Here is a 10,600-nt window from a genome sequence, read left to right as displayed (position 1 = left end):
GCAGCTAAGGGCTCATCCAGACTTCCACTTGCCCCAGCCTCTTTCCCCTGAGAAAACCCAATCTTTAGAGCTAAATAGGAGCAAACATTGATTGGGTTTTCTCCAGATTGATGTTTGCTCTGATTTAGCACTAAAAAGCAGGTTTCCCGGGGGAAAGCAGCAGGTCAAAGGCAAAACCACTCAGATGCATGCCTAGAAAGCATGGGACAAGCAGAAAACTGCTCTGAGCCATGGTTTATAGGCACAGGACAAGTGGGAGTGTGGACGAGACCAAAGGCTGTGGCTCAAAATGCAGCTGGATTGTTCTTTCTCTCAGTTTGGATCAAAGCTGGTTTGGGGTGAAATGCATTAAAATGCAGTATTTCGTAAGAAACAATAGAATAGATGCAAGAGAGATATGGTTTGTGGCTAACATGTGCACACCACTTCCCAAACAGGCAGTGGGAGCACACAGGATGCATACGGCCTAAGTCAGGGGTCAGGAAGGTTCTCGCTGAGAAGGCGGCTTGGTTCAGGGGCTGCTCGTGGGCTGGTTAAACGACTCCCGTGGGCCACTTGTGGCCCATGGGCCTTGGGTTGCCAATCCCTGGCCTAAGTCATGGGCAAGTTTTCAGTTGTTAATTGCAACTGTGATGGGCAAAAGGGTTTCCTTGGAACTGAGCTTAATGTCAGGAATACTAGCTCTTTCTCCTACACAGTATCTCAGGTTGTTGATTGTAAGAGAAGGCTATTACCTCTGATAGGAAAACCAGATCTGAAAGGTAGCCCTTTTGCTCATCCCAACTGCAATTAACCATTGGAGACTTGCAGTGTTCCTTCTCTGGTTTAAGAAACCAACTGCCCCTTCTGATTTTGTTGGACTTGCAACTTCCATCTGCCCCAAACCACCACAGCCATTGGTCAGGGATGATGGGAGCTGTACTCCAACAACATTATGTTCCCCATTCTAGTCTTGAACTGATCGTTCTAGTCCACCGGTTCTGTCCTTTTCTCATTCAGCACCCTTTCCTTGTCCTTCTGTTAGACAAAGGCAGTCAAAGTAACCGACAAATGTGCAAATGGTGGTGGGTGTTTGAAAGGAAGATGTGGCAAAACAATTCATAACATAGCATATGGCCAGTTGGAAGAGTACATTTCCTGGAGCTGTATATTGCACCAAACCCTGTGTTTTTGAGGTACTTGGTTTTGGTTTAATTATTTTTAAATGCCTAGAAATGCCATGTGTATTTATTTACCCCACTCTGATTTTTATGTTGCAATTAGAGAGGAGAGATTCTCGCATCAAAGAAAATGAACATTTTAATATATCAATCTTTGTAAAATGTATTAAACACAACCAGCATTTGGAATAGATTAGCTGAGTGGAAAGTTATGCCCTCTACACCCAACACTCTAAGGTGACAAAGTTGGGTTTTGGCCAAGGCCAGCAGAGAGGCACTCTAACAGTGTTATCAATTCCATTTTGCACAGAGTATTCAAGAAGATCAGATTCAGCTTAAGAGAATTATTAGGCAATGACCTTCCTCTTCCACATTACGGGGGGGGCAGGGCGGGGGGAAGCATTGAGGTTGCTCTGGTGAAGAACTGCCAAATCCCTGGAGCCAGCACCCATCAGAACAGACCAATGGTTGGACCCAGTATAAGACAGCTTCTTATGTCTGTTGCTTCTTAAGGAATGAATGTTATAATTAAATGGAATGCTGTCCAGAAAAACTCATTCATAGGATATCAATTATTTCATATAAAATCTGGGTACATATTTTGAAAAAGATATGGCTGTATATGGGAAATCGCAAAGAATTTTAAGCACACCTAGTAAGAGTAAGGTAGGGGAGCAAGAAAGAAAGGCAGCTGGAAAGGGGTATTCCTCAACATCCTGCACACCCACGTTCTGAAGAAACAATTCTAGTACGTGAATAGCTCCAGGCTGGGTTTTATGACTGTTTCATAGAGCCCAGAGTTATTGGCCCTGCAAGCTGCTCCCTTTGTTAGAGGGAAGCCCTGTGGTTAAACTGGAAAAGGAGTTTGTTAAAAGGCCTGCAAGTGTTGTGCCACAGAGTTGGTGCTATTGTGTTTCACATTTAAACGTGAACGTTGCCTGTCAATTAAATACCCACTCCATCCAGAAAGAGGAAAACATTTTATGATACTTATATATTCTTTATTGGGATGATGTCAGTCTGGAAACAGACCAGCAGTCTGCAGGAAAGAAAAACAGCTCACCAGCTCATTAATGAAAGGCAATACACATTGCATCAGTCATTCCAAGAAAAAATGCATTGCCACCTACAGTTAAGGTTTTGTCACTTTCTCCTAAAAATGTTTGCCTGGGCCAATTAAGCCCTTGTCAGCACTGAGGCACAGAGATGCCTATGTGAAGTCACCAAACGCAGCCTTGCTCCCTTCTTAAATGTTTCCATGGATACAGATGGAGTTCTAGCACAGTCACTTCATTCATGAAACCAAGTGGCCTGCTAATATGGCTTTAAGTAGGAATACTCTTCTCCAACCTCTCCAGTTTCTCTTCAAGAAACTTAATCTGCTCCTCAAGGTCCTTCTGTTCAATCAATAGTGATGTCTTTTCCTGTACAAAGTGCTTGTAGTCCTGAAGCTGCATTTCAGTCATGTATTTGGAAAGAATACCCGACACCACCCTTTCTCTCCGATCCAGATTCTCTTTCAGGTCCTTTGCATCCTCCCGCTGCCTGGACAAGAGTCTGTGCCGCTCTTTTAATGACTGCTAAAGACAACAAAAACAACTCAGAAATTAGTGTGCGAACATTATAACATGCAACGAATATTTCCTTCTGTCCTGTAGTCAGTCAACTGGTCCTCCTAACACTTTGTGTTTAGAACTTGCATTGTATTTTAACAAAACTGGAAATGATTCATATCATGCCCTAAATTAATCTACCATGAATCTGAGTGTGGATCGTGGCTGGAGAATGCCCACGAATGCCTATTTATTCATAATATTTATTATCTGCTCCTCATTACGAAAAGTATTACCAGAGCAAGTTACATAAAAACAGCAGAGACTCTGTGTAATTGTAATTTATTATTTGTACCCCGCCCATCTGGCTGGGTTTCAATATGGCTCATGTTAACTGTGGTGTATTTTATGGACCCAATAAGTGACAGAAATGTGATCGGAGCAAACAAATGTATTTTACCAACATCGTTGAAGATGCAGAATGATCCCCCATCCCTGAAATATTTGTGCTTGTCTGACCAAGTACAGCTTATGGTGGAAAGACTGGCTGAGGATCAAATTAAATGTAACACACAGTAAATGTATGAACAGTTTCTTGCCAGCCTGAGGGTGCAGTAGAGACAAGGCTGCAAAACATTACCCATCTAGCTACTTCCCTGTTCTTTCTTTCTTTCTTTTTTTAAAAAAGCTTTCTGTCTACTTTTCTACCCATCTTTTACTTTATGGAAATAATTTTGAAGGGGAAAATGGCCAGTGATGAAAGGGATCCCATTCACCTCACTCTCAATTCCTCTGCTGTCTCCTATGCCGTGTGTCTAGTTTCAGTCTCCAAACAAGAGTTAATACTTCGCCTGAGAGACCTCCGTATTGTGAAACACTGAAATATTGTCCAAGATTTCCGAGGGGCAGAAGTCAGATAGGGGACAGCTGGCAACATGGTGATTTCTCACCCCATTACTGACAAGTGACACACACCCTCCTTCAAATGTTACCAGCAAACAGCCTGGGATCAGCCACATCACAGCAGCACCCAAGCAGCTGAAGGTCAATGTTACGTACTGGATCCTAAGCACCATTAATCATGGAATCCGCATTGCTGCAGCAGGTGTCTAGATTTAGAAATTTATGTCCAGGCAACCAGAAAAGTCATATCTTGAAGGGCATATAGTAAAACAGCCTACCCTCAGTTCCTGCCTTGGAACTCACCTTCTCCTCAGCATCTGTGTTTTCATCCATTTTCTCCATAGCGTTTTGGACCCGAGCAAGGCGGCTGGAGAGGCACAGCAGCAGGCTTACCACCTTCTCCAGATCACCAATGAACATCATGTAGCGCTCGTACTCATTGGGTTTACACAGGTCTTGGACCAGGGTCTCCAGCTCCTTGCCACGCACAGCATACCCCTTAGCTTCAGACTCAATCAGCTCCCTCTCAAGCCACAGAGCCTGAAGCTTCAGATGGATGCTGGAAATAAGTTCTCTCTGCAAGGAAGGAAGCCATTAAGAAAGTGAATTGGCTTTGATAGACAGGTTTTAGTAGGGTGGTACTCGGATAAGGTGGCAGGCCCTGAAGGAACACTTTGGAGGAGAACATTTTTAGCCAAAATTCCCTCCTACCTAGCATGGCAGGGTTTATAAGCCTCTTTTTACTGCCTTAAGCTCCTAGTTGAGTTTCTATGGGAGTGAAGGAAATCCAAGTCTGTCTAAAACATTGGGCAGCTAGGAAGGCCTATTGCTCCATATTCGCCACCACAAAAATTGTCTTATTGAGGTTATCCTAAAAGGGACACAAAGCTTGGGCTAAAATTGCTTATGAGTATATACTTCATTTTCAAGAAAACTGATCGAAGCAAGCCTTTTCACAAAATGCAGGAGCAAAGCTATACAATTCTGAAATAAAACAAATACAGTTTATTATAATGAAAATGCTGGCAAATATTACTCAGGTGAATGCCTTTTTTTACTACTTGGCCTGGGTGGTAGTAGCTGCTATTATTAATTAATTTATTATTATTATTATTAATAACCCCCGTCTCCCCCCAAAAAAACACATTTTAAAAGGGCATAGGATGTCAATGAAATCAAGCAAAGGCCTCATTAAAAAGGTACATTTTTGCCTGTGGCCTAAAAGTGTATAATGAAGATGCCAGGTGAAATTCCCCAGGGAGAGCATTCCACAGATGGGGGGCCACTGCAGAGAAGGCCTCTTCTCGTGTTGCCACCCTCCAGACCTCAGAAGCAAGGCCTCAGAAGATGATCTCAGGGTCCAGGTAGGTTCATAAGGAAAGAGGCAGTCCTTGAGGTATTGTGGTCGTGAGCCATTTAAGGCTTTATAGGTCAAAACCAGCAATTTGAATTGGGCCCGGAAACTAACTGGTAACCAGTGCAGTCAGATCAGGATTGGTGTAATATGCTCAAACCGTCTTGCTCCGGTGAGCAACCTGGTCAATGAATTCTGCACTAGCTGAAGATTCTGAACGTATAATGCATCTGAAGGCAGCCCTGTTTAGGGAAGCTTTTAATGTTTAACAGACCACTGTATTTTAATATTTTGTTGGAAGCCACCCAGAGTGGTTGGGGAAACCCAGCCAGATGGGCAGAGTATAAATAAATTATTATTATTATTATTATTATTATTATTATTATTATTATTATTATATAACACATTGCAGTAATCTAACCATGAGGTTACCAGAGCATAGACAAAAGTAGTGAGGCTATTCGTGTCCAGATAAGAGGCATAGCTGGGCCACCAGCCAAAGCTGATAGAAGGCACTCTGGGCCACTGAGGCCACCTGAGCCTCAAGTGACAGCAAAAGATCCAGGCGTACCCCCAAGCTATGAACCTGCTCCTTCAGAAAAGCATTCCTCAAGCAACACCCTCTGGGAACAAGCATCCAAGTAGGACTGGGACCACCCCAAGGGTCTAAAACGCAAGTGGTTGCCCTGAGTGATCCGAGCACCTTGTCCACATCCTTGAGCCTCATCAGCTGAAACTCATCTAATACAACAGGACTAGACTGTGCTCTGGACACCCCACGAGATTCATCTGCTAGTGGGATTCAAGACTTACAGTCACCAAAGAACTTTGTTTCTAGCGTTTCCATAAGTGTACAAAATAGCTCACACCACCATGGGGTCTAGCTCAGCCATCTGTCCTCAAGTAGGCATCAGGCAGAAGAGGAAAAATAGATTCCAGGAAGTGGAGGAAAGCAAGCTGCTGGTCCCCAATTTTAAAGCCTCAACTCTCTACAATAAAGTCAGATTCCCCTGTCTCCAGGGCCCTGTTATGCACACAATGAATGTCACTATACATCAGAGTTGAGGCAGCCACATCTCTGATGCCAAGATTTATCAACATTTAGATGGGGAAAAGCATGGTAGGGCAGATATGGAGTAAATATGTGGGTCCTGTCTATGTGTGTGATGGGCAGGATTCAGCCACAGGAACTTGAACATGCATGTTTATACTAACTAGGCTGCCCCTGTAGGCACCCAAAATGGTTTTTAAAACAGAGGGCAGTAAGATCAGCATGGCCACGTTTTAACAATGATTTATTTATTTACCTTTGTGCCTTGCTCAAGTGGCTTATGAGGTTCTTGCTCACCCATTTATTCTCACAGAAACCCTATGAGATGGGTTAGGGAGAGAGGGATTGAGTAGCCTGAGCTCACTCAGTGAACTTCATTGTTGAGTGGGGATTTGAACTTGGCTCTTGGATCTTGGTCTGGCGTTCAAACCACTATCCAACACTGGCGCTTATATCAATGGCTGGGACAAGTCAGGTTTATCATAGGAAGCAACAGCTTATAAACTGCCAAAGAAAGTTACAGGTGGGCAGAACATGACTGGCAGAGTTGAAATGTCGCCAAGTTTTAATGACTAGCGAGCCTCCTTTGCAAAGGAACCTGGGATTTCTGCCAAAGGAGCCTCAGTATAACTATTTCCTCAGTTATGGTTTCATTCTCTGCATTGTGAAAGCCAATATGACACACCAAGCCTGTTAATAGGAAGGGCTGCCAGATCTCAAAATGAAGCGTATCATATTCCCACGGGATGCCAGGTCTCATTCATGTAGGGTTCGTGGCCTGGTCTCTCTCACCCAGTTCACAGCCATGAAACTATTTCTAAGCAGGAGAATCTGAGGCAAGAAACCACATTTATTCAAAACGGAACCAATGTATGCCAAATCTTCTGGCAAAGACATCACAACATCGCCAGTGGAAAGGATAAAATAAAAGCAAAAACCTGTTGATGTTAAGGAAGGCAACTTAAACTTATCAGAACTGCACAAGCGATGGAACTAAGTTGCTAACTCCTTAGTGAATATTCTGACAAAAATGGTTTTTAATCTCATGGTAATAGCTCTTCTTTGTGTGTCACTTCAGAAAAGCTGAATGTTTGCACCATGCCTGCCAAATTAAACCTTGTTAAAACACCACTGATTTCAATGGAAGAAGCACATGCTTAACTCTTGCATAAATCAATAGGTAACTGGGCACAGCTGAGACGGTATTTGGTTTTCATGTGCTTTTGTTTTCTCGGGCTAATGTCCTCCTATACACATCACATTCACATAAAGAGAGGCACCATATGCACATGCATGTGTGTACACACACAGAGAGAAATGCCATATCTTCATGCCTGTGCACGCGCTCACACAAACACACATTTGTACACACAGTTGCCCTGCTACCTGCTCCTGGGAAAACCCTCTGTTTACTGCTGAATCAGAGCAAACATCAACCGGGTTTTCTGTGGATTGACGTTTGCTCCAATTTAGCACTTAAGAGCATGTTTTCCAGGGGAAAGTGGCGGAATAAAGGCAAACCCACTCAGATTCATACCTAGAAAGCATGGGGCAAGTGGAAAACCACTCAGACCCGTGCTTTCCAGGCACAGGACAAGTGGAAGCGTGGATGAGCCCTTAGTCTGCATCTTTTTCTTTCTTTCTTTCTTTCTTTCTTTCTTTCTTTCTTTCTTTCTTTCGAGAAAGAAAGAAAGAGAGAGAGAGAGAGAGAGAGAGAGAAAGAGAGAGACACACTGACCAGGAGGTTGGCAGGCACATGTGTGACAACAAACAGTGGGCCTAGAATGTATTTAGATGCTCTAGGTGCTGTCCTCTAAGGCTGGCTTATTAAACTCCCACATTTGCCTCTGGTTTCTTTTTCTCTCTCTTGTTCTCTTCATTTTTTCAGAGGAGGAGAGCAGGAGGGAGAACCAGAGAGAGAGAAAGACAGAGACTAAAGGAAAGGAAAGGGTGTTGTTTAGGGTTTTTTTGTTGGAGGAGGTTGTTGCTGTTATTAGTATTATTTTTTTATGTGTTATAATTTATGTGGAAATTGTTTCAATTGGGTTGTGTGCTTTTTGATGGCTTTTATTGTTTATGACTACTTTTGTTATGTTTGTAATTATGTGGTTTTTTTTATGTTGTAACCCGCCTTGAGTATGGTTTTAACTGTGGAATTGCAGCATACTAAAACAATTATGTATGTATGTCTATATGTATGTATGAAAGGATGCAGTCAGACAAACATGGAAGCTTAGGAAACTGATGGAGGGTGGCTGCTAGTGTAACATGTGACATGGCTTGAGGAGACCTCCAAAATCTGGATCTGGATGGTTGTCCAAAGGTTGTCTGAAGTTTCCCCAGGCCTATTACACTCACATATCAGAGAGGAAGTCCCACTGAACCCAACAGAACTTCTATCTGAATAAACATATACAGGATCGCATGGTCACTCGTCTACCTACTTTCTTTGATGTAATGCTGTCTGGATCATCAAGACTTTCTCTGTTTTTACTCAGAATTTGGTCCGTACTTTGCTCAAGAAAACTCTGAGTCCCATGAGATGGGTCTGCTGCACAGTCACTGCTTCTTTGGCTGTTAAAATAAAAAGCAATCATTATAAATGCTTCTTTAACAATGTGACAAATAATGTATTAACAGAGATATTGCTGATCACAAAAAAGTGCTCAGACAGAGCACTCAAAACCACTTTCCCAGCCTCTCCAACATTGGGATGGCATTCAAAGTATTACTAATTCAACAAAGATACTATAATGCCTGCTGGGTCACCACACTTCACAGTTTGTTAGGAACCCCTGGTGTAAATTTTCTTAATGGGAGTTCAGGGTTATAAGGAGACTCCCCTCCCAGATGATTTTCCTGCAGGGTGGGGTATGAAGCCAATACAGGTGCCCCTCCCTGCTGGCGAAGCGAGGAAGAAGCATATGCTGTGGGTTCTGGTGAAATCTTGTGAGTGCCCCACAAAATTTTGTGGAGAGCCTCATGAGATCTCGCTGGTGCCTGGAAGCCACATGACCCAGTAAGTGAGGCTTTGGCAGGACTGGCAAGGGTAGATGAGTTCTGTGCAGCATGCATACCAGAGAGCACTTTCCCATTTCACCTCAGGTGGCAAAACAGGATGGGATTCCCCTGCCCTTACCCAAAGTATAGTTCCTGTGGTTTTCTGTGCCATATAAACTTACAGTGTATGTAAGAAAATCTTTAATAAAAAACAAATAATAAAAAATATATAAACTTACTCTTTTTCTTGGACAGACTGAATTCCCTCCTTCCTTCTGCAGAATCTGCCTGGCATTGAAATGTTCACAGGGAAAAGGCCTTCCATGAGATCTAGAGCAGTCTTCCTGGTGGGATGGGGTGTGAGGATGTCAACCAGAGACTTGTCTTTGGCAATAATCTCAACCGCAAGGTCTTCACACCTTTGGTCCTCTGTCGATATTGACTGTGCTAAAGATAAATCTGTGCCTTGTGCTGGAAAGTTACACTCATGCTCATCTTGCAGAGCTCTTGAATCTGCTAGTGGATGGCTAGAATTTCTCTGTCCTTGGCTGTCTAACAAGGCAGTGCAATAAGACGCCCTGCTCTCTGAGTCATGGGTTGCGTTATTTGCCTCTAATTGCTGCCGCCGGGTTCTTCCAGAAGCACTGGAAAGTTGGGGTTTGTCACTTAATTCTTTCTTCAGCTGAGAATGTCTGCTGTTCTGTTCTTTGAAAGCTGGGAAGTCAAGAGCCATGTCTGCACGATGTGAATTTTCAGGAGAATTCTCATCTTCTCTGCTATTTCCAAGACTAGATTCTTCTTTCTCATGGACAGGGAAGCTAGAAGAAAGACAAAGCTGTATAAAATTGTTGTGTTTCTTCTTTGCCTCTGGGTTCTAGGGATGGAGTACTCACTCAAGCATCCATGTCTGGTTAAGTCCTGCTTTCAGGTTAATGACTGGTAGGTTTATAAACAGCTTTATTATTATTATTAAGAACAACAGAAACACAACTGTTTTTCAGCAAGGCAAAGCAGCACACATAGACTTCTCTTCCATCATATAGAAACATAAGCATGTGCACATGTGCACACACAGAGCCATACCCAGTAGGACTGCATCACACCTAGCAAGTATGAATGGGGAAACCAGATTATTCAAGTACAGGCCCCTGAAAAGGTACATTGAGTACACAACAGGAATTGTGTGGGGCTGATACCTTTCCCCACAACTGATTCTGCTCCTGTGTCCATCACACAGAAATGCAACAAATGACACTTCCTAGCATGGACAGAAGAGTAAGCGGCATCTAATTAATTTCTGTGCATCAAGCAAAAATCAGATATTTAGCTGCAATGTCTTTCAGGCTCTCCCACCCCCCTGCCCCACATTTAACCACACATGCTCGTAACAAAGGTGCTCCCCAAACCTTTTGTTTTTGTTACTTGAGTTACATTGGCGCCACTGTGTTGTGTTGTATACAATAGAATTCTTCAGGCATGGTATAACCATGCTTTAGATGTATGGTGTGAATGTGGCCCAAACTTAAGGGTCACACAGACTTTGCTGTATACCACACACATCTCTGCCCTCCCAACATCT

General features: G+C 43.1%; 1 protein-coding gene across 2 annotated transcripts in view; it reads right to left on the bottom strand.

The window, feature by feature from the left end:
- Positions 1 to 2,139: 2,139 nt before the first annotated feature.
- The window catches only part of SHROOM1 (shroom family member 1), a 46,761-nt gene continuing 38,300 nt past the window's right edge, over positions 2,140 to 10,600 (bottom strand). Inside the window, exons 5-8 of one of the 2 annotated variants that reach the window (XM_081851047.1) lie at positions 9,261 to 9,839; positions 8,466 to 8,595; positions 3,920 to 4,192; positions 2,140 to 2,737 (exon numbers count right to left, since the gene is read on the bottom strand). In XM_081851047.1, the coding sequence (XP_081707173.1) occupies positions 2,486 to 2,737; positions 3,920 to 4,192; positions 8,466 to 8,595; positions 9,261 to 9,839 (1,234 nt within the window). In that variant the 3' untranslated portion in view covers positions 2,140 to 2,485. Of the gene's footprint in view, positions 2,741 to 3,919; positions 4,193 to 8,465; positions 8,596 to 9,260; positions 9,840 to 10,600 lie in introns of both variants that reach the window. The other variant, XM_081851046.1, reaches the window with a different exon arrangement.

Source organism: Podarcis erhardii, assembly GCF_964252035.2.
Source record: "Podarcis erhardii genome assembly, chromosome: 2".
Lineage (NCBI taxonomy): Eukaryota > Metazoa > Chordata > Lepidosauria > Squamata > Lacertidae > Podarcis > Podarcis erhardii.
This window is presented reverse-complemented; position numbering and strand designations above follow the sequence as displayed.